This window comes from Gallus gallus, chromosome 1 (assembly GCF_016699485.2).
Source record: "Gallus gallus isolate bGalGal1 chromosome 1, bGalGal1.mat.broiler.GRCg7b, whole genome shotgun sequence".
Classification (NCBI taxonomy): Eukaryota; Metazoa; Chordata; class Aves; order Galliformes; family Phasianidae; genus Gallus; species Gallus gallus.
Window position 1 is genome coordinate 121,715,456 of NC_052532.1, and position 27,541 is coordinate 121,742,996.

A 27,541-nucleotide genomic window follows, 5' to 3' on the forward strand; every position below is an offset into this window, starting at 1 on the left:
TTTTTTTTTTTTTTTCGTTTTATTGAAATGGTGGTAGAATTGTGCCAAGCGAGTGGTCTTTGATCTGATCTTCAGATATGAGCCCAGGAATTTGGGGGCCATGCGCAATTAAACTAAGAATGGTTTGTGTCCTGCATGAAACCTGGCTCTTTTTTTTTTTCATCTAGAAAGAGTAATGAAAAACTAAGACAGAAACATACTGATTTTTTTTTTTTCAAAGAAACTGTATTTTCAAGCAAAAAATCAACACCAAACTAGATGCTGCACATTCTGCAAGGTATACATGTAGAGTGTTGCATGTACTGTAGTCAAAACACCTAAAATGTTATTTGTATGAGGTATGAGGTATGAGCTGAAGAAGGGCTATAATTTAGGCTAATGGTGAAGAAACTGTAGCTTACTATGAGTGCATGCTGATAAAGTTTTAATTACATGATCCTTTTCTGCTTCTACTCTGAACCTTCTTTTCTCACCCTCATCTTTGAGTATTTCCTTACATCCCATTACTTCAAATTCCCTTAATTTGAAATCTTGGGCACTGAAATGTAAATCATTACTTTTTCTAGTGCTTATCACTGCCTGAAAACAAAACAAAACAAAACAAAAACAATCCTCTATTTGTAAAAAATATGCTTGAAATTTGAATTTCTGCATTACATAGTGGCACCAAGGTATAAATTTTGACACTGCTTTTAGATGAGCATCCTGTAGAAACTGATATGGTGAAGTATTTCATGCTGTATTTCAACTTTTTTTGAAGCTTGGGCACCCAGAGTCTTTAATTGCAAATGGGAAGCTTAAGCTCTTTTCCCATATTCAACCCATATAAAATTAGACAGAATGACTGGCTTTTATGAAAAATTTGGTTAAGTGGCTTGATGGTGGTGAGCAGCAGGGCAAGACAGAGCAGAGACCTCCAAGAGCCTTCATCTCATCCAAGCCGAAGGAGGTGAGCAGAGCCAGGCAAAGGACCTGCGAGGAGTTAAGGGTCTTGTGGTTTGTACTTATTTGAGGGAATGGAGGAAAGTACCCTTCCTTTTCTCAGTTCTGCTACCTCCAGTGTGTCAGAGATGTATTCAGAGAGGAAGTCCTACTTACCGCTTCAAGGATCCGGACTGGAGAACCTCAGTCAAGGAAAATTAGGAAAATTAACCTTCAGGTCTTTACAAAGTAGATGATACCTGATAACCTGGCATATTTTGGAAAGCTCTCACAAAGGTAGTACAGACATAAGCCTTTTCTGCCCTTTTTGTGATCCAGCTGCAGCACAGTGATGGCGTCCAGTCATCTGAAAGTGCATAATGATATTTTCCTTTACCTTATGCTCAGAAATAACTGAAGCTGTGCTAGCCAAGGCTTTCCAAAGAAAAAAAGTAAAGCATGGGATGGATAATGACAAGGAAAATTTCAGTCCAAGTAGGTAAATAGGAAAAGTATGAAATATTTAAATTACAACTACCAGTTTAAAGCTAGAGGGTAGCACCAAACACCTTTCCAATCCACTTTTTGAAAACAGAGTTGTTTGGTACCACTCCGAGGGTGGTGACGCACTGGAAACAGGCTGCCCAAGGAGGTTGTGGATGCCCCATCCCTGGAGGCATTCAAGGCCAGGCTGGATGTGGCTCTGAGCAGCCTGGTCTAGTGGCTGGTGACCGTGCACATCACAGGGGGGTTGCCACTGCTGCTAAGACCTTCCTTTTGCCGTGGAAAAGGGATTGCCCTCTGCCAAATCCATCCCGTGCAATTAGCACGTGGTTCTTGCAGTTTCTTTCTCATACAATCTCAGAACCATAGAGGCTGGAAGGGACCTCTGGAGATCATCGAGACCGACCTCCCTGCTAAAAGCAATTCCCTACAGGAGGTTGAGCAGGAAAGTGTCCTGGATCACCTCCCTCAAGCTGCTGGCCACAGTGTTTCTAACGTGCCCAGGGTGACCATAAGCCAGCACTTCAAGAAGGCCAACGGCATCCTGGGGTGTGTTAGAAGGAGTGTGGTTAGTAGGTCGAAAGAGGTTCTCCTCCCCCTCTACTCTGCCCTGGTGAGACCGCATCTGCAGTATTATGTCCAGTTCTGGGCCCCTCCATTCAAGAAAGACAGGGGACCTGCTTGAGAGAGTCCAGCGCAGAGCCACAAAGATGATGAAGGGACTGGAGCATCTCCCTTACCAGGAAAGGCCGAGGGAGCTGGGTCTCTTTAGCTTGGAGGAGAGGAGACTGAGAGGTGGCCTCATTAATGTTTATAAATATGCGAAGGCTGTGCATCAGGAGGATGGAGCCAGGCTCTTCTCAGTGACATCCAGTGATAGGACAAGGGGTAATGGGTGCAAGCTGCAACACAGGAGGTTCCACAAACACATGAGAAGAAACTTCTTCATGGTGAGGGGTAACAGAACACTGCAACGGGCTGCCCAGAGAGGTTGTGGGGTCTCCTTCTCTGGAGACATTCAGAACCTGCCTGGACACGTTCCTGTGTGACCTAATCAAGGCGTTCCTTCAAAGGCAGGGGGATTGGACTAGATGGTCTTTCAAGGTTCCTTCCAAACCCTGACATTTGGTGATTCTATGATTCTGTAACCGGTATGGAGAAGAGACGGCAGCTATTACAATGAAGACTTACAAAAAAAAACAACAACAAAAAAACCTCTTTTCACTTCTTAGCCAGGAATCTGGCATATAATTTTTCAAGAAAAATAGTACAAATTTTTTTAGCTAATCTTTAATTCTAATCTAATAATTCTCTTCTCTCTTCTCTTCTCTTCTCTTCTCTTCTCTTCTCTTCTCTTCTCTTCTCTTCTCTTCTCTTCTCTTCTCTTCTCTTCTCTTCTCTTCTCTTCTCTTCTCTTCTCTTCTCTTCTCTTCTCTTCTCTTCTCTTCTCTTCTCTTCTCTTCTCTTCTCTTCTCTTCTCTTCTCTTCTCTTCTCTTCTCTTCTCTCTCTCCTCTCCTCTCCTCTCCTCTCCTCTCCTCTCCTCTCCTCTCCTCTCCTCTCCTCTCCTCTCCTCTCCTCTCCTCTCCTCTCCTCTCCTCTCCTCTCCTCTCCTCTCCTCTCTCCTCTCCTCTCCTCTCCTCTCCTCTCCTCTCCTCTCCTCTCCTCTCCTCTCCTCTCCTCTCCTCTCCTCTCCTCTCCTCTCATCTCCCTCTTTCTCTCTTTCTCTTTCTCTGTCTCTTTCTCCTCTCTCCTCTCCTCTCCTCTCCTCTCCTCTCCTCTCCTCTCCTCTCCTCTCCTCTCCTCTCCTCTCCTCTCCTCTCCTCTCCTCTCCTCTCCTCTCCTCTCCTCTCCTCTCCTCTCCTCTCCTCTCCTCTCCTCTCCTCTCCTCTCCTCTCCTCTCCTCTCCTCTCCTCTCACTCTTTCTCTTTCTCTTTCTCCTCTCTCCTCTCCTCTCCTCTCCTCTCCTCTCCTCTCCTCTCCTCTCCTCTCCTCTCCTCTCCTCTCCTCTCCTCTCCTCTCCTCTCCTCTCCTCTCCTCTCCTCTCCTCTCCTCTCCTCTCCTCTCCTCTCCTCTCCTCTCCTCTCCTCTCCTCTCCTCTCCTCTCACTCTTTCTCTTTCTATGTCTCTTTCTCCTCTCTCCTCTCCTCTCCTCTCCTCTCCTCTCCTCTCCTCTCCTCTCCTCTCCTCTCCTCTCCTCTCCTCTCCTCTCCTCTCCTCTCCTCTCCTCTCCTCTCCTCTCCTCTCCTCTCCTCTCCTCCTCTCCTCTCCTCTCCTCTCCTCTCCTCTCCTCTCCTCTCCTCTCCTCTCCTCTCCTCTCCTCTCCTCTCCTTTTAACTATCCCTTTCTTATTCCCTTTATCCTTCCCAGTCCTTTTGCTCCCCTTTCCCTCCCCCTCTCCCTCTGCCTCTCCTCTCTTCTTTTCCTCCTGTTCCTTTTTTCTTTTTTCCTTTTTTCCTTTTTCCTTTCCTTTCCTTCGCTTTCCTCTTTTTTTCTTCTCCCGGCTCCACCATTGAAGACAAAATTCTCTTATTCTCCTCCATGTCTCACTAGAAAAAGGAAAGTCTCAAGTCATGACTGAGTAATTTTTGCCTCAAATCTGTTTTTCAAGAGAAAAAAAGAAAAGCTGCTTCCTACCGGGATCCCTCTAGCAGAGGCAAGTGCCAGTACCTGTCTGTGGGCTCCAAGCAGCCGGAAAGAAGCTGTCAGTCGTGACGTCTGCCTGACAGCGGGTGAGGATGACCACCGCCTGGGACAGGAATGGCATGAACGTGCTGTGCTGCGGAAACGACGTGCAGCTGCGCAGGATGTAGTTGGTCAGTGGCACCTGAAAGGGGAAGGGGAGAAAGCATGACTGGCTGCATCCTTGACTCTGCAGGGCTTAACTGTGGACATTCAGCACATGAGCATTGCCTGCTCCCTTGACATGCTGCCAAGGCCCAAACCTAAATTTCACACCAGCCAGGCTCTGCGCTCTGGTTGTGCTTCTGTAGCACCTGAGGCAAACAGCACAAGCCGTAGTGCAAGAGCCAGCAAAAGTCCAAGACACGTGGAAGAAAGTCTCTTACGTCCTGACAGATGTCCTTTCCGTACATCTGCAGAAAGGTGATCATCCACCTCCCAGCAGCACGCACACGCGTTCCTTTGGCCTTCCGGAAGGCATCCTTGATGGCCATCATGAAGTCGATGGTGTCTTCCAGGGGGAAGTTCCTGTACACAATCTGCAGAGAAATGAGAAGCAGGAGAGATCCCATCACTGCTCTGCGGCAGCTCTTCAAAACGTAAAGCGGTCTTGAGGGCATTCTTAGTTCAGCAGCTTGCCGGTCAGTCAGGCAGCAATCACAACGCCCCTGCGGTCCACACCCCGCTATTAATACGTAAGGAGGTTGAGCCTTCTCAGCTTCTCCACCCGTGGTGTTTGCTTACATGCAAAGCCTACCTCCCAGCAGCCACAGTCACACACACACACACACACGCACACACACACGCACACACGCACACATGTGTCATAGAATCAGCTCCTTGCGTTGGGTGCCTTAAGGCCAGACATAGCTCAGTGCCTCCGGCTGCTTGCTGAGCAAAGTGATCTCAGGGTGACAGCTCATTCTGGAAATAGTGTGAGAGGCTGGGGGGGGCAGAGGGACGTGCAAAAGCCTACGCACTGGGATCCCACCAGCCCTTTTTGGGTCCACTTACCCGCGCAATTTTGGAAGAGGTCTGGAGCTGACAGACGGTGCTGTGGTCATTCAGCCCCTCACACAGGCTCCCGATGTCACCCATCTTGATGACTCCATTGGTCGCCTTGGCTGGAAAGTGCACAGGGAGAAAAGGGAAGTCATGCTTCTGGAAACAGAACTGCTTTCCACAGGGGAGAGACAGAGGACAGGGTGGAGAGAAGAAGAGAGCTGCGCACAGTGCCTCTTCCTCCTGTAAACTGGGCCCAGCCCGTGGGGTTCTGGTAGTGCTGCGGAGGAGAGCAGAGGGCTGATGCACGGCCACTCTACTCACCTTGGATTCGGAGAAGGGAGCTCAGACAGGTGACAGCCAGCTGGCGGGATGTGGGGCATGGGGTCACACGTCAGAGGCGCCAGCAATCCCACCAAGGAGCCAAAGTGCTTGCAGGCATCTCCTCTCTGCAGGGGCCAGAGGCAGGAAGAAAGCTGTAGGCAGCCCCAGCTCTCCCTAGCTTCTCCCGCCTATGCCTTCCCCACGCAGTGGGTGGCACAGCACGCACAGCTGGGCAGAGCTCGCCTTCCTGCTCAGGTGCACTGGGGAGGGAGCAGGGGCATGTGGTGGGGCTCTTTACTCACTCGAAGCTCTTCACAAGCAGCCAGCAGCTGGGAGCAGATCTGCAGGGCCCTCTTGCGCTCCCACATGTTGTCTGACGTCATTGATCTCTGCAGGACGTGGGGCAGAGCATCCGTATCACTGCGGACATCTTTTCTTTCCCTTCATGCCAGCCCTCTCCCAGTCCCTCATTTCCCAGCACTTTCCCTCAGGGCCTGCCCTGTGGCTCCACGTGGCCCCCCACCTTGCTGAGCACCGGCACTGCTGCCCCCGCTCTCTGCAGACATTCCTGCCTCCTAACCCAGGAGCTTTTCCGTGGCTGTGGCCTGCCAGGGGCTGGCTCCTGCTTTTCCCCCTGCAGGGCCCATTTCTCTGCCCATTTCTGAGCTCGCACTGAGCTGGCACGTCAGCAGATTTCTTCCCCTCTCATCGTCCTCTCAGTCCACAGATCTCTGTCTCCGCTATGGACAGGCACCATGCTTTCTCCCTTGCCCCACATGTACTCACATGGACTATGTTCTGGAAGAAGCCACTGGTCTCTGTCTCGAGCAGGACCACCATGAGCCGGCCCAGAGCTTTCAGTGATGTTTGCAGAAGCTGAAAGCAGAAAAGGGGATTGAGCTGTGGCATCACGGCTGCTGCCAGAGCATAGGTTGTGTGTGCTGAGGAAGGGCTCCAACCGAGAGGTGGCTGTGAAAGTCACGGCAGGTTACCTGCAGGTACTGAGCTGCTTGCTGTGACTTCCTGATCTTCAGCATCATCTCTGCTGAAGGGTGCAACACAACATTCTTGCAGCACAGACTCAGCATGTCACACATGTCCTTGGTTCCTAAAGAGGGCTTCAGCTTGCTGACACGACAAAAAAAAAAAAAAAAAAAAGGACGAGAAAGCAGAAAGGGCCTTTAGCAGTGCTCTCCAGGCTGGTTCAGACAACATCAGAGTTTCTTCTAATGGACAGCTGCAAAGCCATCATCCCCAGCCTGTGCTGCTAAGCACTGTCTTCAGTTCCAGCATCTCCCCGGCATCAGTGAACCACCTCCTGCTCTGAAGGGAAGGAGGCACCAGGTCTCCTTTCTCTTCCCTGCCAGGGGACAGGAGCACCAGGGCCTTTCTCCTTCCCAGAACCTCAGCTTTGCCGGGCACAGCAGACCAGCCATCTCTCCTGTAGAAGTGACTCCCTACCCCCTGCCCCCTCCAGGCCTTTGGGAGCTACCCAGAAGGGGGTCCACCATCCTGCCTTGCAACCCCAGAGGCTCCCACCCTTACCTCAACTGCTCCAGGGCCAGAACCACCTTGAGGGGCACTGGGGATACAGGGGTGCCCAAGTAATACTTCTTCAGCAACTCCTGCAAGTACCAGAGAAGCATTGTCAAAGTGGGCACGTGAGAGCTCTTCCACCCAGCCCAGAGACAGACACAACTGCCACACACCAGCCCCATCACTCCCACATTTCTCATGGAGGCAGTGCAGGATGCAGCAGCTGCACAACTGGTGGACCTAGCCCACTGCCCAGCCGCTGCCTGCCAGCACACAAGGTCCCCGCCAGCTGGAGACGTGTGGCTGAGGGAGACCCGTATGGCTCCGGGGAACCGAGTCTCATGACACAGCCCAAAACTCCACTGCAGACAGCTCTGGCTCTAGGCACTCACCGTCAGGATCTCCAGCAGCTTGCCCTTCAAGGAGGGGTTAAAGCAGGCAGAGTCACCCACAGCTTGGAAAGCAGAGCTGAAGTCAGTGATGCTCTGCACCAGCGCGAGCGTGTTCTGCAAGTCCTGAGACCCAAGAGAGAAGAACATTCTTTGAACTGCGGGAAGGGCCAAGGGCTGCAAGGGGAACACGTGGGGGCAACACTAAGGGAAGGGCTTGCATCTTCATCTGAGCACAAGCCAGTCCCCGAGGGACCTTTGGAAAGAGAAGGCCCATCTCAGCATCCCCCCACGTGGAGGGGCTGCGGCTGGGTGCTCAGACACCCCGGCACGCTACGAGCTCTCACCCGGCAGCTGCAGCTGTAGAGCAGCAGGATGTTGCCCACGATGTCTCCCTCCAGGCGGGCGAGCAGCTGTTCCTTGGAGGCTCGCAGTGCCAAGCTGCCATGGGCGAGGATGAGAGCGCTGCGTGTGGCGTGAGCTCTTCTGCTGTCCAGCTCCATCTGTGTGGGGAGAAATGCCTTGAGACACTCGCTCAGCAGCCCCTGGTGCCCCACGATGCACCTGGGCTCCCAAGTGAAAATAAGGCAGAGGGCAGCCAAGATGGAAATGCGTAATGCTTCACCTTCTTGCGTCTGGAAATCCTCCCCTTTTGGCCTTTGCACAGCCTGGACGCAAACATGGTGAGTGTGTCCAGGACTGTGTGGAAGTTGCTCTCAGCGGCATGGCTGAGAAGGGAGATCATTCCCTGCACAAAAGAACAAGGGCCGGTTGGTGCAGGCCTGAACCCGCTGGCGCGGCCAGCCACAGCGGTTGGGCTGGTCCTCGCCTGAGGGAAACAGTGCAGCAGTGAGGAGATCGAAAGGCTCGGAGCAGGGCCAGGAGAAGCCCTCTGCCCAAGGGACAGACCAGGGATGCTGGCAGAAGCTGGCTGGGAGGAGACCTCACCTGGGCCTCAGATGGCTCCTCCGCGTTTGCTTCCTCCAGGTGTTGCAGAAGCTTCTCTTGGATGTGGAGGACTTCCTTACAAGCTCCCAGCACTGTCCCCAGAGCCTTGTACAGGAAAGACTGCATGGGAAGGGAAGAGAAGGGATGGGAAGGGAAGGAAGAAGCTGAGATGTGGCAGCAGCCTGACCGGCTGGGAGAGGGCCAGGGGGGAAGGACCCACGCTCCTTGGGAGATGCTGAGAGCAGCTGCAGGGCCGAGCTTTAGCCACCCCCGGGCAGTTTGCAGGGAAAGGCCCTCTGGGGGGCACGGGCCAGGGAAGCAGCACAAGCGGCCCGTGTGAGCAGAGCACCACCCGCAGCCCCTGGAACCCACCTTTTCTCCAGAGCTGCTGGCAGAGCTGCTCAGCCACCGGCTCAGCTCGCAGCTCAGGCCCTTGGTCCAGGCCTCATCCTCCATGGTGTCCAATGATGCCCTCAGGAACTGTTGGAGAACAGAAGCCAGTGTTTCCTTGCCCTTTGCCTCTTCCCACATTCCCACATCGCCACAACCTTCTGGAGAGAGGTGACTGGAAGAACAGTCCCTCTCCCAGCTCCCCCCAGCATTCCCTGCCTTAAAGCTGCCTGACGCTCTTCTCCTAGGACCCCCCATGGGCTTGGGACAAAGAGGAAGAGGCAGCAGCACAGAGGCGTGTGGCCGCTTTGCAGCAGCATTTGAGAGGCTGTTCCTGTCCCGTATGGGAAGGGGGCTCTGTGAGACAGGCAGGCACTTCTCTGCACCGTGCCTTCCCGCAATGCTGTACCTTTAGTAGGCGCTGCTCCCACTCTGCAGAGTCCGGGAAGCTCTCATCTTTCCCTGCACAGCAACAAGAAGCAAAAGACCCTTGCTTGGGATCAAGACACAAAAGAAGAGCTGCTGCAAACCAGGTTTGCCTGGGCACTCGGCACTGCCAAGCTGGGACCCGCACACCCTTCACAATGACCTGTCCCTCCCCACAAACGCTGTCCCAGCAGGAACACAGAACTGCCCCAAGACTGCTGTCTGAGGGGATGTGAAGGGCCCATCCGTGCCCTGGAATGGGCAGATTGCCGGGGGGAAAGGTCCGCGGGCCTCAGTGCCGTCTCCTTGGAATGGGAACAGCAGCAGAGCAAGCATGGGGCCGCAGGCAACGCTTCCCCTCTGCCACGCTGCAGAGCTCCATTTTCACTCCCCCCCCTTCCCTGCCTCCGCCCCTCCCTCCCCACCAGCGCTTTACCTTGGAGGCACTGCAGCAGCAGGGGGATCTCAGCGGCCCACATGGCCCCCACAGCCCTGTGGATCCTGCTGTGGAGGTTTAGCATGAGCAGCAAGGCAGCGGCTTGGAGTTCGCTGCCTGCAAAAGGGCTCCCTGCCACCACCTGAGCAAGAGCAAGGAGAAGCAGGGTCACGTCTGCAGCAAGAGCAGCAGCTTCTCCCAGGAGGGAAGCAGCTTGGCTCTGCCCTGGAGGCCAAGGAGCAGCCAGCAGCTTTGCCCATGGCACTGCAAGTCCGGGAAGAGAAAGGCATCCCACGGGTGAGGCAGGCACTGGCACACTCGGCCATGCTGCTTCCTCCTTGGGGCTCATGGCACCGGCCTCTGGAGCATCTACTCACCAACAGGCGTGCCAGCAGTGTCTGGGGAGTCAGCAGTGGGCCTGTGGGGAGAAAGAAGGGCTGAGTAAGACACAGACACGACGTGCCCTGCCACACACACCTCCACTGTCCCTTCTGGGTGCTAACACAGGTCAACAGAGCTCACTGGGGGAGTTTCTGCTCCTACCTTGAAACATGGAGCTGAGGAAATGGGGATCCAGGTCTTCTACCTCCCGCACCATCAGGTCCCCTCTCTCAGCCAGCGCTTGGACACAGCGGGAGACTGGGATCAGCATGCCGGTGTACTGGGCTGGCACCACATACAGCAGCAGCCGTGGCCACAGGAGCTGTAGGGAACGAGACGGTTGAGCATTGTGTCAGCTTTCCTGCCTCCGCTCAGAGATGAAGAGGACTCTGTGAATTTCCCTGAGTCTTGTGTGCTTTAGAGCACATTGGAGGAGAGACCGGGGGTGTTGGAAGGGGATGAGGAACACGTGGTGTGAAGTCGAGGAGCGGCAGCAGGGCAGATTGTGACTTACTTTGGTCATCCCTCTCACAGAGACATCCAGTGACCCCAGGATGTCCATGCACAGCTCTTGGAGAGCTCCTTCTTCCCGGGCTTCCTGGGCAGAAAGGTCTCCAGCTGCCTGCACAACAGTGTTGTTGGAACACCGGTTACTCTTAGTTCTCAGGAGCCTCTCAGGAGGCTCAGGTGTGGCCCCACCAGTGCTTCTGTGCCAGCCTCTGAGCAGCACGGGTCTTCCAAAGGAAGATGCTGCCCAGTGTCCTTACCCTTCTTCCCGTGGAGCGGCTGAACTCACTGAAGATGTGCCCCACCACATCCCAGGCGGAGCAGCTCCGGGCGTTAGCACTGAGCACATCCTTGATGAAGTGCAGAATGGCCCTCCTCACCTGTCAGGAGTCAATTGTGGGTTTGATTTTCCTGCTCAGAAGGCAGAGGGGAGCCACCTGCTCATTGGGGCAGCCCTTTGGGCATGAGCAGAGACAACAAGAGCAGAGGAGAAGCCTTGGCTCCTCAGGTGAGGGCCAGGCCTTAGCACCAGGCTGTGCACTTTCCATGCGCAGCACAGGGGCCTGACTGCTCCGCCCTGCCTGCTCTCCCCACGGGAGCCATCACGACCATGTGGTCACTGCCCCAAGCACCTCCCTGGGCACCCCAGCCCTGCCTGTGTTGGCAGCAGCATCACCACCCCGACAGCGCTTTCCTTTCCCAAATCAGCTCACCTGGGTCCTGGGGTCGCTGCACAGACACTGTACAGCCTCCACAACCTGGGGCAGCTTCTTTGTCATCATGGGCTCTGCAAGAGATGCGCAGAAGCATGCATGGAGGCACAACCCAGATGGCAAAAGGGATCCCCGGAAGTCCCAACCCTCTGACCCTACTGACCATCAGAGCGAGCCAGAGCACCAAGCAGACCTAGGGCTGCCACGCATCCAGCCTTCCTGTCAGCTCCCAGCTGTGACTGCAGAAACAGGACCGTTTCCTCGGGGCAGATCCGGGCTGCGGAGAGGAAATCCCGCGCTGTATTAGCAAGAAACTCGCACCCATTCCGGAGGTTTGTGAGAGACGTTTTGGCCAGGGCACCGCCAAGCATTGCCAGAGCTCCTCTCCTTACCCTGCAGCAGGATGCAGTGGGTCAGCTCTGCTCTGTCAGCCTCGCTGTGCTCCTTGGTGTCATCAGAGAGCTGTGGGAACAAGGTCCATTGGAGAAAATTGTATCAGTACTGAGGATGGAAAAGAAACTGTGCTGCCAGCTCTCGTCTCCCTTGGCACTCTCAGTAAGAGGACATGCAGACAAAACACAGCCTGCCCCACAGCATCCCTGGGGGCACGCACACGGCTCTGGAGCAGCCACGGGCATGCAGGGGCTAAGGCTGAGCAGCCGGCAGAGGCTCGGAGCTTTGAGTCCTCCTGAGACTTAGCCAAGAGGGAAACTGCTTGTGGGTGCAAGGATAGGCTCCCCTTACCTGGTAGAACACAGCACTGGTGATGGCCAGAAACTTGTCCTTAGGGATGACCGATTGAAATCCCTCTAAGGCCTCCAGGAAGATAGTGAGGCTCTGCAAGAGACCGGGAGAGGAAGAAAGGGCTGAAGCCACATCTAGCCACTTGGGAGCAGAGAAACTGATTCCCAATGGTTTGTCTGCTGGGAGAGCTCCCGCACAGGCGTTCTGGTTTGTCCCCACCTCCTAGCAGCACCAAGAGAGTCCTTCTGCTCTCAGCCGAGCCCTGTTTGGGCATCGGTTGCAGGCATTTCCCACCCAGCAGCCCTCTTCTCCCCCACCAGATGTAACTGGTCGTGGTCTCCCTGGCCTTTAGCACAGAGCTCCTCAGGCACCCAGAGCTCCACGGTGGTGGTGGTGGTGGTGGTGGTGGTGAAGCCTCCCAGGCCCGGGGGATGGGCCCCAGTGATTCCTGGCTCCCTTCTGGCTCCTGCCCAGGTTGTTCCTTCCTTGACGGAAGAGCTCAGGAAGCCTCAGACCTCCCTTGGACACCTATTCCTTCTTTCTCAAGGGCTCCCGGCCTCCTCCCTGCGTCCCACTGACCCCTCGTGGCACTTGCACGAGCCCCACGTCCATGCTGAGCCCTGCACAACATCTCACCTTGGTCCCCCTGCAGGTGTCTTGGACCTCCTGATACAGGCGCACGAGCCAGAGGAGCTGCTCCCAAACGTGCTCTCGGGGCAGCTCCTCTTGCAGGAGGACAGCCATCATGGTAGCCACAGCCCCGAGGACAGCCTGTTTGTCCTGGAGAGGGATGGCAGAGGCCCAGCGTCAAAGACTGAAGGTCTGCCCTTCCTACAGGAGGCCTTTCTCTTTCCCTTCCCCTTCCCCATACCCCCGTGCCCAGCAGGAGATGGGCTCGCTCTGGAGGGCAGGGAGCTTTTCCCCACACCCTCATCCCCAGCTATCCCTGCCACAGTGCTGTGACATGCGGCTGCTTCCTGGCAGGGAGATCCAGCCCCAAGCACAAAGCCAGTTTGGGGCCCTTTGCAGAGCCAGCCCACTCCCTCTCGTCACCCTTCTGCTCTCAGCCCGCTGGGCACAGACAGAGCTGCCGACACGGATGTCCCCGCTGCCATCCCAGGCTGGGAATGCAGCAGTGCTCACCTCTTCCTCCTGGCAGTCCTGCCAGTTCCTCAGCACAGAGCAGAAGAGCTGGGAAAGATTCTTGTAGATCTTCTCGATCTCTATGGCAGGCCAGGGGCATTGCTTTCCAGAGCCCAAGTGAACCTTGACTCCTTCCAGCCATTGTTTCACAACTGAAGAAAAACAAAACAAAAAAAATAAATGAATGATTAATTAAAGAGAAAAAAAAAAAAAGAAAAAGATGAGAGACTGAGAGAAAAGGGAGCCTGTGAGAGCCTGCGGCAGGGCGAGGTGCAAGGGCTGTCCCGAGCCCCCCTGTTCTGGGGCCGGCACTCACCAGCACAAGCAATGCGCAGGGTCCGGCCGCCTCTCACCCAGCCCACCACACTGCGCAGGCCGGCCAGCATCAGCCACATGAAGGAGATGCACTGTGGAGCTGCAGAGGGGAAGGAGAGCGCCATGGTCAGAGCCCCAGCAGCGAGGCGAGGGAGGAGGGGCTGCAGCCCTGCATCCCCCAGCTCAACGCAGATGATGCGCAGAGGGGAGAGAGCCCTTTCTCCGGCTGTCATAGACGTCAGGAGGCTGAGGGCACTCTACCGTAGCTGGTGAACAGCTTGCTCAGGGTGACGAGCACAAACTCCTTGGACATCTCCCCCGCAGCCTTCAGGTGGCCCTGGAGCTCGGCCATCACCAAGGTGAAGTGTGTCCGGGCCAGAGCCACCAGGACATTGCTGGCAGCCATCCGCACGCTGTCTGGCACGCCCTGAAAAAGAGTCACTGGTGACAGGCGGCACAGGAGACTGCCTGAGGCCTTCCCTTGGAAGGGCTAAGCCACCGCCGTCCGCCAGCAGAACACCAGCGCGGGCAGGCGGCTCCCTTTGCCTCTGGGAGTGACCCCTCACCTGGGCTGCTGTCAGGTCCTGGGACACCTCAGCCAGCAGCCGGTTCAGCACTCCGCACGGCGGGCGGCTGTCACCTTCCCACAGGACGTGCTCCAGCTCGCAGTACGCCTGCGCTCGGTCACCCTGGGGACAGGGATCAGTCACGTTTTGCTTTACCCTTCTTCCCGGGGAGCTGCCCACCATGCCAATGTGCTGCCGGGGCCTGGCACCCACAGGGACAGTGGCGCTGGGCCAGGGCAAGGACTGGTGGTTGGATGTCCCCAGCTCACCTCCTGGTCTTGCAGGCGCTGCAGCAGCAAAGTCACGGCACAGGCAGGGACAGGGCTTGCCACCCTGCCTCTCTCCCTGCGACGTGTACCTCTGGGCACGCAGCCCACACAGGCAAAGAGACCTGGAAGGAAAGAGCAGAGCAGCTGCCGCTGGTGTTGCTTGGAGCCAGGGCCGAGCATCCGGCCAGCTCTGGGAGGAACGCTCCTCCAGCCCCACAGCGTGGGGTGGGCTGTGCCGGCACGTGTGGTTGGCGGGGAGAGGGGAGCCTTCCCCTTGCTGGGGTACTGGGGAAGCCACGGTGGGCGGCTGCACTCAGCAGAGCAAGGACAGTGCTGATGGCACGTCCTAAACAGACACTGGAGGCACACATGTGCTCGGGCAGCATCACGGTGTCCAGAGAGGTGGAGGCACCTCACCTCGAAGGGCTCTCAGCCGCTCCATCACAGCAGGATATCTCCAGATAGACACAATGCTCTCTCTGGGTCCTCTTCCTGCGCCTCTCACAAGAGACTGGGCCACCGCTCCCACCGCTGCCACAGGGGAGTAGGAGGCAACAACTGTGACATCACACCGAGGAGTGTCACCTCACAGAGAATGACGTGCCCTGGGCTGGGGACCAGGATGCATGCTGGGCAACCTTGCTGGCCCCAGAACACAGCATGTTTTTGTGACGCACTCGGCTCTGGGGTGGGCATGTTCTATGCCGAAGCAGGGAATCACCTCAGCAGGAGAGGGAGAGCCCCTGCCAGGGAGCAGCTGCCGGGTGCCATTGCCTGGCACTGACTTAGTGACTGGGGACTCCATGCCGGGAGGCACTGCGGCCCCCATTTGCTGCACAGACAACCTCTCCAGAGAGCTTTGCTGTCTTCCAAGGACACGTGTCAGAGACAGTAAGGAGACTCCCCTGCATCTGATCAAACAAAAAGACCACCATCCGCTTGTTGTCATTGAAGTAGAGTCATGAAAGGCTGCCACGAGGAAATGGCAGAACATCAGATAGGGCCAGATGTGCTACACTAACAGAGAGTCAAGAAGAAAAAGACAAAAAACCGAGAAACTGGGGATAAAAGGCCCTCCCCAGACTAAGGACTGGGGAGAAGAACTCCCAAAGAAAAGAAACCTTTGATGGAGGAATTCCCTGAGGGGAGGAAACCTCTTTGGAAGAGCCCCCCGGGCCTGCTTGCTGCAAAGATTCCTGGCTTTCTCCCATCTCCCGCAGTGACTGGATGAGATCCTGAGATCAGAGGACATACTACAAACCATGCTGGATCCACAGTGGTGACCATCTCTCTTGCTTTCCACAAAGACTCCTTGCTTTTATCTCTCTTCTACTGCCCGTCTTTCCTTCCCCGTATCCCTAAGCAGCTGGGACTTGTAATAAACCGGTCAGGCTAACATTTGACCTGTTGTGTCTTAATCTCACCGTTGGGTAAACATGTACTAACAGAACCTCCTCTGCCTCCTATAAATTGGAGCTTAAGATCAGTGCATCCCTAAGAGTAAGTCATTGGGTGAAGGTAGCAAGAGGCCTGTGGGGATGAGCAAGGAGCTCACGGATAAGCTAAAAGGAAAGAAGAACATCCATGAACAGTGGAAGAAGGGCCTGTCCACCTGCAAAGAAGATAGGAAGGTTGTCAGTGCCTGTAGGGATGCAACAAGGAAGGCTAAGGCCCTCTCTGAATTCAGTTTTGCAAAGGAGGTAAAGGATAACAAGAAAAGAAAAGGTTTTTTAGAAGTATGTCAACAGTAAAAGGAAGCCTAGGGAAAATGTGGGACCTCTACTAAATGAGCTGGGTGCCTGGGTAACAGGGAATGCTGAGAAGGCAGAGATTCTGAATGCCTTCTTTGCTTCAGTCTTCAATGCTAAGACTAGCCGTTAGGAACCCCAGACCCCAGACCCTGTAGGTAAGAGAGAAAGTCTGGGGAAGGGAAGGCTTCCCCTTGGTCGAGGAGGATTGGGCCAGAGAGCATCTAGCCAAAATTAACGCACGCTAATCCACAGGCCCCGATGGGATGCACCCACATGTGCTGAAGGAACTGGCAGAGCTGATTGCTAAATGGCTCTCTGTCATCTCTGGGAGGTCCTGGCAAACAGGAGAGAGATGCCTGGAGACTGGAGGATAGCCAGTGTCACTCCGGTCTTTAAAAGGTGCAAGAAGGCGGATCTGGGAAACTACCGGCTACTCAGCCTCACCTCCATCCCCAGAAAGATGATGGAACAACTTGTTCTGGATACCCTCCCCAAGCCACTGGGAGAGAAGAAGGTTATCAGGCGTAGCCAACACGGATCCACCAAGGGGAAGTCATGCTTGACCAACCTGACCACGTTCTCTGCTGTCATCACTGGCTGGGTAGATGGGGGGGGAGCAGTGGATGTTGTGTGCCTTGACTTCAGCAAGGCGTTTGACACCATATTTCACACCATTCTCGTTATGAAACCTAGAAAGTGTGGGGAGAGATGAGTGGATGATGAGGTTGGTTGACAACTGGTCGACTGGCAGAGCTCAGAAGGTTCTCATCAGTGGTGCAGAGTCTAGTTGGAGGCCTGTAACCACTGGTGTTCCCCGGGGGCTGGTACTGGATCTGGTCTTGTTCAACATCTTCATCAGCCACCTAGATGAAGGGATAGAGTCCACCCTCAGCGAGTTTGCTGAGGATACAGAGCTGGGAGGAGTGGCTGACACACTGGAAGGCTTTCTGACTGTTCAGCAAGACCTGGACAGACTGGAGAGCTGGGCAGAGAGGAACCTGATGAGATTTAACAGGAGCAAATGTAGAGTCTTGCGCCTGGGGAGGAAAACTAGATGATCTTTGAGGTCCTTTTCAACCCAGGCCATCCTATGATTCTATGATTCTATGGTATACTTTTCTGGCTATTATTTTTGGTAGCATTATTAACAATAGATGTAGTATGTGCCACTATTTTAACACTGTAATATGCATGAAATACTAATTTCTTCCTTAGTAAGCAGACCTCAGGTAATACAGCATGCCCTTTATCAGTTTGGTGGTGGGCATCACCTCTTTCAAGCTGTTAAATCTGCTGTCTGCCCTCTGGGTCATCTGCTTGGCTCCTTGTTTAATCAGACAGACTTCCGTAAAGCGGACACACAGTGCTGCTGTCCCCAAGTAACATCTTCTAATTTCTATGTGTTTGCTCTGAAAAGCTATTGACAACTAAGTATGGAAAAACCTTGCTTTCCACTTATGCCTGAGACTGCCTTCTGCTCAGATTTCAACTAATGCAGGTGACGCTGGGGAGGGACTTTTTATCAGGGCACTTAGCGACAGAATGGAGGGAGATGGAGGAGGGTAGGTTGTGGACTAGATTGTAAGAAGAAATTCTTTACTGTGAGGGTGGTGAGATACTGTAACAGGTTGCCCGGAGGAGCTGTGGATGCACCCATTCTGGAAGCACTCAAGGCCAGGCTAGGTGGGGCCCTGAGCAAGCTGGTCTGGTGGGAGGTGTTGCTGCCTGTAGCAGGGGGTTGGAACTGGATGATCTGAAAGGTCCCTTCCTACCCAAACCATTCTATAATTCTATAATCACAATCCTGAGACGACTGAACATGAAGGCAATTTGGCCTTGTGGCAACTTACACCAAGAAGAGCAGTAGGAGCTCACAAACTGGGCATAGGTTTTTTGAGCTATGGAGTTGCCCATTCTCTGCTGAGTGGTGTAGACGAGATTGTGGCATTGCCTATTCCTGAGCAGTGTCCTTCCTGCACTTAACAGAGTTGCAGCTGAGCAAGCTTACCATTTATATGAAAACCACCCCCTCAGATATATAGAAATATACTTTCAGTTAAGATTTCTCCTCAGTAGTTTTAAAGAATTGTGCTGTGACAACAACAGATAAAGAAGTGATTTTGCATATGCTTTCTTTTCAGAGCAGAAATCTTTATGGAGCAAGAAATTATAATAAAATTGTTTTCAACCTTTTAATTGTAATGTCATTGGAAGTTTCAGTAAGTATTCTAATTGAAGTGAGTACTAAATGATTAACTAAAATATCCCTACTTTCTAAAATGGCCTTTTAAAAATGAAGGCGCTCTTAAGTTACAAAAGAGGGCAAAAAGGCATTTCCTATTTCCGTACCCATTCAACTTCAGTGTCATTCTTTCTCACCAGAACATCTTGCCTCTGCTATCCATCCTATCACAGATTCCTTGATTTGACTTTCTGGCTCTGGTTTTGGCAACAGTAACAAAAGTGGCTTTGAGAACACACAGCTGAAGAGCAGGAGCTTGAGTTTATCTAGCTCTGTTTTGGCTTCAGAGCAGTCTAGCGGTCAGTCCGCAATGATGGAATATATTTCTAGTCATACTGATATCACTAAGATAATCTAGATAGCATCTTTTAAGAGTATGCTTTCAGCCATTCTGTGACATGGCTGGAGAAAAGAAGGGAAGGAAAGGGAAGGAAAGGGAAGGGAAGGCAAAAGGAGAGGAGAGGAGAGGAGAGGAGAGGAGAGGAGAGGAGAGGAGAGGAGAGGAGAGGAGAGGAGAGGAGAGGAGAGGAGAGGAGAGGAGAGGAGAGGAGAGGAGAGGAGAGGAGAGGAGAGGAGAGGAGAGGAGAGGAGAGGAGAGGAGAGGAGAGAAGAGAAGAGAAGAGAAGAGAAGAGAAGAGAAGAGAAAAGAAAAGAAAAGAAAAGAAAAGAAAAGAAAAGAAAAGAAAAGAAAAGAAAAGAAAAGAAAAGAAAAGAAAAGAAAAGAAAAGAAAAGAAAAGAAAAGAAAAGAAAAGAAAAGAAAAGAAAAGAAAAGAAAAGAAAAGAAAAGAAAAGAAAAGAAAAGAAAAAGTAGGTAGCTGGAAAAAATAGAAGTATGTGGTTTGTTCATCCTGCAGTCAATGCTACTGCAGCATTGAGACAAGCTGCATCAACACTGACCCAGAGAGCTTGTGGACAAACACAGGGATAGCTTACTCAGCAGTGATCTCTCTAACACTAGTTGATAATTTTGGAAGAAGGATGGGAACTAACTTTGGGAAGGTGTGTGAGTAGGAAGTAACTTTGTCATGGCAGTCATAGAAAATTAGCATTGCGGACAGGAGTACTGTGGGGCTTTTTACAGTTTATTGTGGTTAAGTCTCTTTGTATATGACCTGAAAGGACAAAAAGATGGATTATTTTGATAGGACTGTTAGTAAATGCAGTAGTACTAATGCTGCAAAGAATGAATTCTGTCAAAAAGTAATAGGCACAAGCATATTGTGATCAGACAGAGGCTAAAACATGTCAGGAAAGTTCTGGAAAAGAATGAGGGCAGCCCCTGCCTTACAGGTTTGGTTGAGCCAGATGAGGACAGATAGGAAGGGGGCATTGGAAGGCCACGTTCTATGATGTTTCAATACTTAAGATGAAATTGACATTTTTGTATGTGTTAAATGAAAATTGTATAGTTAACTTCTGTCTTGTGGACCTTAACTGCTTTATATTCCTTTCTTCAGACCAAGCCAATGGAAATGTCATTTCAAAGCTGAATAAAATGTTTGCACTTAAGCTCCCACTTTTGTTTTTGGGCTGGTTTTTTTTTTTTTTTTTTTTTGTTGTTCTTTTGTTTTTTTTTTTTTGTTTTTTTGTTTTTTTTTTCCGTTTTATTGAAATGGTGGTAGAATTGTGCCAAGCGAGTGGTCTTTGATCTGATCTTCAGATATGAGCCCAGGAATTTGGGGGCCATGCGCAATTAAACTAAGAATGGTTTGTGTCCTGCATGAAACCTGGCTCTTTTTTTTTTCCATCTAGAAAGAGTAATGAAAAACTAAGACAGAAACATACTGATTTTTTTTTTTTTCAAAGAAACTGTATTTTCAAGCAAAAATCAACACCAAACTAGATGCTGCACATTCTGCAAGGTATACATGTAGAGTGTTGCATGTACTGTAGTCAAAACACCTAAAAATGTTATTTGTATGAGGTATGAGGTATGAGCTGAAGAAGGGCTATAATTTAGGCTAATGGTGAAACTGTAGCTTACTATGAGTGCATGCTGATAAAGTTTTAATTACATGATCCTTTTTCTGCTTCTACTCTGAACCTTCTTTTCTCACCCTCATCTTTGAGTATTTCCTTACATCCCATTACTTCAAATTCCTTTAATTTGAAATCTTGGGCACTGAAATGTAAATTATTACTTTTTCTAGTGCTTATCACTGCCTGAAAAACAAAACAAAACAAAACAAAACAAAACAAAACAAAACAAAAACAATCCTCTATTTGTAAAAAATATGCTTGAAATTTGAATTTCTGCATTACATAGTGGCACCAAGGTATAAATTTTGACACTGCTTTTAGATGAGCATCCTGTAGAAACTGATATGGTGAAGTATTTCATGCTGTATTTCAACTTTTTTTGAAGCTTGGCACCCAGAGTCTTTAATTGCATCTGGGAAGCTTAAGCTCTTTTCCCGTATTCAACCCATATAAAATTAGACAGAATGACTGGCTTTTATGAAAAATTTGGTTAAGTGGCTTGATGGTGGTGAGCAGTAGGGCAAGACAGAGCAGAGACCTCCCAAGAGCCTTCATCTCATCCAAGCCGAAGGAGGTGAGCAGAGCCAGGCAAAGGACCTGGGAGGAGTTAAGGGTCTTGTGGTTTGTACTTATGTGAGGGAATGGAGGAAAGTACCCTTCCTTTTCTCAGTTCTGCTACCTCCAGTGTGTCAGAGATGTATTCAGAGAGGAAGTCCTACTTACCGCTTCAAGGATCCGGACTGGAGAACCTCAGTCAAGGAAAATTAGGAAAATTAACCTTCGGGTCTTTACAAAGTAGATGATACCTGATAACCTGGCATATTTTGGAAAGCTCTCACAAAGGTAGTACAGACATAAGCCTTTTCTGCCCTTTTTGTGATCCAGCTGCAGCACAGTGATGGCGTCCAGTCATCTGAAAGTGCATAATGATATTTTCCTTTACCTTATGCTCAGAAATAACTGAAGCTGTGCTAGCCAAGGCTTTCCAAAGAAAAAAAGTAAAGCATGGGATGGATAATGACAAGGAAAATTTCAGTCCAAGTAGGTAAATAGGAAAAGTATGAAATATTTAAATTACAACTACCAGTTTAAAGCTAGAGGGTAGCACCAAACACCTTTCCAATCCACTTTTTGAAAACACAGTTGTTTGGTACCACTCAGAGGGTGGTGACGCACTGGAACAGGCTGCCCAAGGAGGTTGTGGATGCCCCATCCCTGGAGGCATTCAAGGCCAGGCTGGATGTGGCTCTGAGCAGCCTGGTCTAGTGGCTGGTGACCGTGCACATCACAGGGGGGTTGCCACTGCTGCTAAGACCTTCCTTTTGCCGTGGAAAAGGGATTGCCTCTGCCAAATCCATCCCGTGCAATTAGCACGTGGTTCTTGCAGTTTCTTTCTCATACAATCTCAGAACCATAGAGGCTGGAAGGGACCTCTGGAGATCATCGAGACCCACCTCCCTGCTAAAAGCAATTCCCTACAGGAGGTTGAGCAGGAAAGTGTCCTGGATCACCTTCCTCAAGCTGCTGGCCACAGTGTTTCTAACGTGCCCAGGGTGACCATAAGCCAGCACTTCAAGAAGGCCAACGGCATCCTGGGGTGTGTTAGAAGGAGTGTGGTTAGTAGGTCGAAAGAGGTTCTCCTCCCCCTCTACTCTGCCCTGGTGAGACCGCATCTGCAGTATTATGTCCAGTTCTGGGCCCCTCCATTCAAGAAAGACAGGGACCTGCTTGAGAGAGTCCAGCGCAGAGCCACAAAGATGATGAAGGGACTGGAGCATCTCCCTTACCAGGAAAGGCCGAGGGAGCTGGGTCTCTTTAGCTTGGAGGAGAGGAGACTGAGAGGTGGCCTCATTAATGTTTATAAATATGCGAAGGCTGTGCATCAGGAGGATGGAGCCAGGCTCTTCTCAGTGACATCCAGTGATAGGACAAGGGGTAATGGGTGCAAGCTGCAACACAGGAGGTTCCACAAACACATGAGAAGAAACTTCTTCATGGTGAGGGTAACAGAACACTGCAACGGGCTGCCCAGAGAGGTTGTGGGGTCTCCTTCTCTGGAGACATTCAGAACCTGCCTGGACACGTTCCTGTGTGACCTAATCAAGGCGTTCCTTCAAAGGCAGGGGGATTGGACTAGATGGTCTTTCAAGGTTCCTTCCAAACCCTGACATTTGGTGATTCTGTGATTCTGTAACCGGTATGGAGAAGAGACGGCAGCTATTACAATGAAAACTTACAAAAAAAACAACAACAAAAAAACTCTTTTCACTTCTTAGCCAGGAATCAGGCATATAATTTTTCAAGAAAAATAGTACAAATTTTTTTAGCTAATCTTTAATTCTAATCTAATAATTCTCTTCTCTCTTCTCTTCTCTTCTCTTCTCTTCTCTTCTCTTCTCTTCTCTTCTCTTCTCTTCTCTTCTCTTCTCTTCTCTTCTCTTCTCTTCTCTTCTCTTCTCTTCTCTTCTCTTCTCTTCTCTTCTCTTCTCTTCTCTTCTCTTCTCTTCTCTTCTCTTCTCTTCTCTTCTCTTCTCTTCTCTTCTCTTCTCTTCTCTTCTCTTCTCTTCTCTTCTCTTCTCTTCTCCTCTCCTCTCCTCTCTCTCTCTCTCTCCTCTCCTCTCCTCTCCTCTCCTCTCCTCTCCTCTCCTCTCCTCTCCTCTCCTCTCCTCTCCTCTCCTCTCCTCTCCTCTCCTCTCCTCTCCTCTCCTCTCCTCTCCTCTCCCTCTTCTCTCTGTCTCTTTCTCCTCTCTCCTCTCCTCTCCTCTCCTCTCCTCTCCTCTCCTCTCCTCTCCTCTCCTCTCCTCTCCTCTCCTCTCCTCTCCTCTCCTCTCCTCTCCTCTCCTCTCCTCTCCTCTCCTCTCCTCTCCTCTCCTCTCCTCTCCTCTCCTCTCCTCTCCTCTCCTCTCCTCTCCTCTCCTCTCCTCTCCTCTCCTCTCCTCTCCTCTCACTCTTTCTCTTTCTATGTCTCTTTCTCCTCTCTCCTCTCCTCTCCTCTCCTCTCCTCTCCTCTCCTCTCCTCTCCTCTCCTCTCCTCTCCTCTCCTCTCCTCTCCTCTCCTCTCCTCTCCTCTCCTCTCCTCTCCTCTCCTCTCCTCTCCTCTCCTCTCCTCTCCTCTCCTCTCCTCTCCTCTCCTCTCCTCTCCTCTCCTCTCCTCTCCTCTCCTCTCCTCTCCTCTCCTCTCCTCTCCTTTTAACTATCCCTTTCTTATTCCCTTTATCCTTCCCAGTCCTTTTGCTCCCCTTTCCCTCCCCCTCTCCCTCTGCCTCTCCTCTCTTCTTTTCCTCCTGTTCCTTTTTTCTTTTTTCCTTTTTCCTTTTTCCTTTCCTTTCCTTCGCTTTCCTCTTTTTTTCTTCTCCCGGCTCCACCATTGAAGACAAAATTCTCTTATTCTCCTCCATGTCTCACTAGAAAAAGGAAAGTCTCAAGTCATGACTGAGTAATTTTTGCCTCAAATCTGTTTTTCAAGAGAAAAAAAGAAAAGCTGCTTCCTACCGGGATCCCTCTAGCAGAGGCAAGTGCCAGTACCTGTCTGTGGGCTCCAAGCAGCCGGAAAGAAGCTGTCAGTCGTGACGTCTGCCTGACAGCGGGTGAGGATGACCACCGCCTGGGACAGGAATGGCATGAACGTGCTGTGCTGCGGAAACGACGTGCAGCTGCGCAGGATATAGTTGGTGAGTGGCACCTGAAAGGGGAAGGGGAGAAAGCATGACTGGCTGCATCCTTGACTCTGCAGGGCTTAACTGTGGACATTCAGCACATGAGCATTGCCTGCTCCCTTGACATGCTGCCAAGGCCCAAACCTAAATTTCACACCAGCCAGGCTCTGCGCTCTGGTTGTGCTTCTGTAGCACCTGAGGCAAACAGCACAAGCCGTAGTGCAAGAGCCAGCAAAAGTCCAAGACACGTGGAAGAAAGTCTCTTACGTCCTGACAGATGTCCTTTCCGTACATCTGCAGAAAGGTGATCATCCACCTCCCAGCGGCACGCACACGCATTCCTTTGGCCTTCCGGAAGGCATCCTTGATGGCCATCATGAAGTCGATGGTGTCTTCCAGGGGGAAGTTCCTGTACACAATCTGCAGAGAAATGAGAAGCAGGAGAGATCCCATCACTGCTCTGCGGCAGCTCTTCAAAACATACAACAGTCTTGAGGGCATTCTTAGTTCAGCAGCTTGCCGGTCAGTCAGGCAGCAATCACAACGCCCCTGCGGTCCACACCCCGCTATTAATACGTAAGGAGGTTGAGCCTTCTCTCAGCTTCTCCACCCGTGGTGTTTGCTTACATGCAAAGCCTACCTCCCAGCAGCCACAGTCACACACACACACACACACACACACACACGCACACACACACGCACACACGCACGCATGTGTCATAGAATCAGCTCCTTGCGTTGGGTGCCTTAAGGCCAGACATAGCTCAGTGCCTCCGGCTGCTTGCTGAGCAAAGTGATCTCAGGGTGACAGCTCATTCTGGAAATAGTGTGAGAGGCTGGGGGGGGCAGAGGGACGTGCAAAAGCCTACGCACTGGGATCCCACCAGCCCTTTTTGGGTCCACTTACCCGCGCAATTTTGGAAGAGGTCTGGAGCTGACAGACGGTGCTGTGGTCATTCAGCCCCTCACACAGGCTCCCGATGTCACCCATCTTGATGACTCCATTGGTCGCCTTGGCTGGAAAGTGCACAGGGAGAAAAGGGAAGTCATGCTTCTGGAAACAGAACTGCTTTCCACAGGGGAGAGACAGAGTACAGGGTGGAGAGAAGAAGAGAGCTGCGCACAGTGCCTCTTCCTCCTGTAAACTGGGCCCAGCCCGTGGGGTTCTGGTAGTGCTGCGGAGGAGAGCAGAGGGCTGATGCACGGCCACTCTACTCACCTTGGATTCGGAGAAGGGAGCTCAGACAGGTGACAGCCAGCTGGCGGGATGTGGGCATGGGGTCACACGTCAGAGGCGCCAGCAATCCCACCAAGGAGCCAAAGTGCTTGCAGGCATCTCCTCTCTGCAGGGGCCAGAGGCAGGAAGAAAGCTGTAGGCAGCCCCAGCTCTCCCTAGCTTCTCCCGCCTATGCCTTCCCCACGCGGTGGGTGGCACAGCACGCACAGCTGGGCGGAGCTCGCCTTCCTGCTCAGGTGCACTGGGGAGGGAGCAGGGGCATGTGGTGGGGCTCTTTACTCACTCGAAGCTCTTCACAAGCAGCCAGCAGCTGGGAGCAGATCTGCAGGGCCCTCTTGCGCTCCCACATGTTGTCTGACGTCATTGATCTCTGCAGGACGTGGGGCAGAGCATCCGTATCACTGCGGACATCTTTTCTTTCCCTTCATGCCAGCCCTCTCCCAGTCCCTCATTTCCCAGCACTTTCCCTCAGGGCCTGCCCTGTGGCTCCACGCAGCCCCCCACCTTGCTGAGCACCGGCACTGCTGCCCCCGCTCTCTGCAGACATTCCTGCCTCCTAACCCAGGAGCTTTTCCGTGGCTGTGGCCTGCCAGGGGCTGGCTCCTGCTTTTCCCCCTGCAGGGCCCATTTCTCTGCCCATTTCTGAGCTCGCACTGAGCTGGCACGTCAGCAGATTTCTTCCCCTCTCATCGTCCTCTCAGTCCACAGATCTCTGTCTCCGCTATGGACAGGCACCATGCTTTCTCCCTTGCCCCACATGTACTCACATGGACTATGTTCTGGAAGAAGCCACTGGTCTCTGTCTCGAGCAGGACCACCATGAGCCGGCCCAGAGCTTTCAGTGATGTTTGCAGAAGCTGAAAGCAGAAAAGGGGATTGAGCTGTGGCATCACGGCTGCTGCCAGAGCATAGGTTGTGTGTGCTGAGGAAGGGCTCCAACCGAGAGGTGGCTGTGAAAGTCACGGCAGGTTACCTGCAGGTACTGAGCTGCTTGCTGTGACTTCCTGATCTTCAGCATCATCTCTGCTGAAGGGTGCAACACAACATTCTTGCAGCACAGACTCAGCATGTCACACATGTCCTTGGTTCCTAAAGAGGGCTTCAGCTTGCTGACACGACAAAAAAAAAAAAAAAAAAGGACGAGAAAGCAGAAAGGGCCTTTAGCAGTGCTCTCCAGGCTGGTTCAGACAACATCAGAGTTTCTTCTAATGGACAGCTGCAAAGCCAACATCCCCAGCCTGTGCTGCTAAGCACTGTCTTCAGTTCCAGCATCTCCCCGGCATCAGTGAACCACCTCCTGCTCTGAAGGGAAGGAGGCACCAGGTCTCCTTTCTCTTCCCTGCCAGGGGACAGGAGCACCAGGGCCTTTCTCCTTCCCAGAACCTCAGCTTTGCCGGGCACAGCAGACCAGCCATCTCTCCTGTAGAAGTGACTCCCTACCCCCTGCCCCCTCCAGGCCTTTGGGAGCTACCCAGAAGGGGGTCCACCATCCTGCCTTGCAACCCCAGAGGCTCCCACCCTTACCTCAACTGCTCCAGGGCCAGAACCACCTTGAGGGGCACTGGGGATACAGGGGTGCCCAAGTAATACTTCTTCAGCAACTCCTGCAAGTACCAGAGAAGCATTGTCAAAGTGGGCACGTGAGAGCTCTTCCACCCAGCCCAGAGACAGACACAACTGCCACACACCAGCCCCATCACTCCCACATTTCTCACGGAGGCAGTGCAGGATGCAGCAGCTGCACAACTGGTGGACCTAGCCCACTGCCCAGCCACTGCCTGCCAGCACACAAGGTCCCCGCCAGCTGGAGACGTGTGGCTGAGGGAGACCCGTATGGCTCCGGGGAACCGAGTCTCATGACACAGCCCAAAACTCCACTGCAGACAGCTCTGGCTCTAGGCACTCACCGTCAGGATCTCCAGCAGCTTGCCCTTCAAGGAGGGGTTAAAGCAGGCAGAGTCACCCACAGCTTGGAAAGCAGAGCTGAAGTCAGTGATGCTCTGCACCAGCGCGAGCGTGTTCTGCAAGTCCTGAGACCCAAGAGAGAAGAACATTCTTTGAACTGCGGGAAGGGCCAAGGGCTGCAAGGGGAACACGTGGGGGCAACACTAAGGGAAGGGCTTGCATCTTCATCTGAGCACAAGCCAGTCCCCGAGGGACCTTTGGAAAGAGAAGGCCCATCTCAGCATCCCCCCACGTGGAGGGGCTGCGGCTGGGTGCTCAGACACCCCGGCACGCTACGAGCTCTCACCTGGCAGCTGCAGCTGTAGAGCAGCAGGATGTTGCCCACGATGTCTCCCTCCAGGCGGGCGAGCAGCTGTTCCTTGGAGGCTCGCAGTGCCAAGCTGCCATGGGCGAGGATGAGAGCGCTGCGTGTGGCGTGAGCTCTTCTGCTGTCCAGCTCCATCTGTGTGGGGAGAAATGCCTTGAGACACTCGCTCAGCAGCCCCTGGTGCCCCACGATGCACCTGGGCTCCCAA

General features: G+C 52.5%; 2 protein-coding genes across 2 annotated transcripts in view; both read right to left on the bottom strand.

Moving 5' to 3' along the window:
• LOC112531214 (maestro heat-like repeat-containing protein family member 2B) overlaps nt 1-14,781 on the bottom strand; it is a 16,888-nt gene extending 2,107 nt beyond the window's left edge. Inside the window, exons 1-30 of the mRNA XM_040653014.1 lie at nt 14,612-14,781; nt 14,195-14,316; nt 13,926-14,048; nt 13,621-13,786; nt 13,361-13,459; nt 13,045-13,196; nt 12,538-12,681; nt 11,902-11,994; nt 11,550-11,619; nt 11,321-11,434; nt 11,158-11,231; nt 10,705-10,824; nt 10,452-10,559; nt 10,100-10,259; nt 9,934-9,974; nt 9,557-9,698; nt 9,104-9,156; nt 8,677-8,784; nt 8,305-8,424; nt 7,982-8,104; nt 7,704-7,859; nt 7,360-7,482; nt 6,977-7,056; nt 6,424-6,559; nt 6,218-6,307; nt 5,734-5,820; nt 5,466-5,556; nt 5,120-5,229; nt 4,558-4,644; nt 4,094-4,250 (exon numbers count right to left, since the gene is read on the bottom strand). Coding sequence (XP_040508948.1) covers nt 4,094-4,250; nt 4,558-4,644; nt 5,120-5,229; nt 5,466-5,556; nt 5,734-5,820; nt 6,218-6,307; nt 6,424-6,559; nt 6,977-7,056; nt 7,360-7,482; nt 7,704-7,859; nt 7,982-8,104; nt 8,305-8,424; nt 8,677-8,784; nt 9,104-9,156; nt 9,557-9,698; nt 9,934-9,974; nt 10,100-10,259; nt 10,452-10,559; nt 10,705-10,824; nt 11,158-11,231; nt 11,321-11,434; nt 11,550-11,619; nt 11,902-11,994; nt 12,538-12,681; nt 13,045-13,196; nt 13,361-13,459; nt 13,621-13,786; nt 13,926-14,048; nt 14,195-14,316; nt 14,612-14,636 — 3,274 coding nt within the window. The 5' untranslated portion in view covers nt 14,637-14,781. The remainder of the gene's footprint in view (nt 1-4,093; nt 4,251-4,557; nt 4,645-5,119; nt 5,230-5,465; nt 5,557-5,733; nt 5,821-6,217; nt 6,308-6,423; nt 6,560-6,976; nt 7,057-7,359; nt 7,483-7,703; nt 7,860-7,981; nt 8,105-8,304; nt 8,425-8,676; nt 8,785-9,103; nt 9,157-9,556; nt 9,699-9,933; nt 9,975-10,099; nt 10,260-10,451; nt 10,560-10,704; nt 10,825-11,157; nt 11,232-11,320; nt 11,435-11,549; nt 11,620-11,901; nt 11,995-12,537; nt 12,682-13,044; nt 13,197-13,360; nt 13,460-13,620; nt 13,787-13,925; nt 14,049-14,194; nt 14,317-14,611) is intronic.
• A 9,187-nt stretch (nt 14,782-23,968) lies between these two features.
• On the bottom strand, nt 23,969-27,122 carry LOC121107631 (maestro heat-like repeat-containing protein family member 2B). Its single transcript, XM_040653019.1, has 9 exons — nt 26,969-27,122; nt 26,586-26,665; nt 26,035-26,170; nt 25,829-25,918; nt 25,345-25,431; nt 25,044-25,167; nt 24,732-24,841; nt 24,092-24,244; nt 23,969-24,019 (listed from the first exon to the last, which is right to left on the bottom strand). Exons 1-9 carry the CDS (start codon nt 27,113-27,115, stop codon nt 23,969-23,971), a joined length of 978 nt encoding a protein of 325 aa, XP_040508953.1. The 5' UTR covers nt 27,116-27,122.
• Between the last annotated feature and the right edge of the window lie 419 nt (nt 27,123-27,541).

What these genes read in the sequence shown, in the direction of transcription:
- LOC121107631 (XM_040653019.1), bottom strand. Translation starts at nt 27,115, where the DNA reads ATGTTCTTCTCTCTTGGGTCTCAGGACTTGCAGAACACGCTCGCGCTG. An exon ending in CTGGCCCTGGAGCAGTTGAG is followed by an intron (nt 26,171 to 26,585) that starts GTAAGGGTGGGA and finishes TTGTCGTGTCAG; the next exon opens with CAAGCTGAAGCCCTCTTTAG. An exon ending in AAGCAGCTCAGTACCTGCAG is followed by an intron (nt 25,919 to 26,034) that starts GTAACCTGCCGT and finishes TTCTGCTTTCAG; the next exon opens with CTTCTGCAAACATCACTGAA.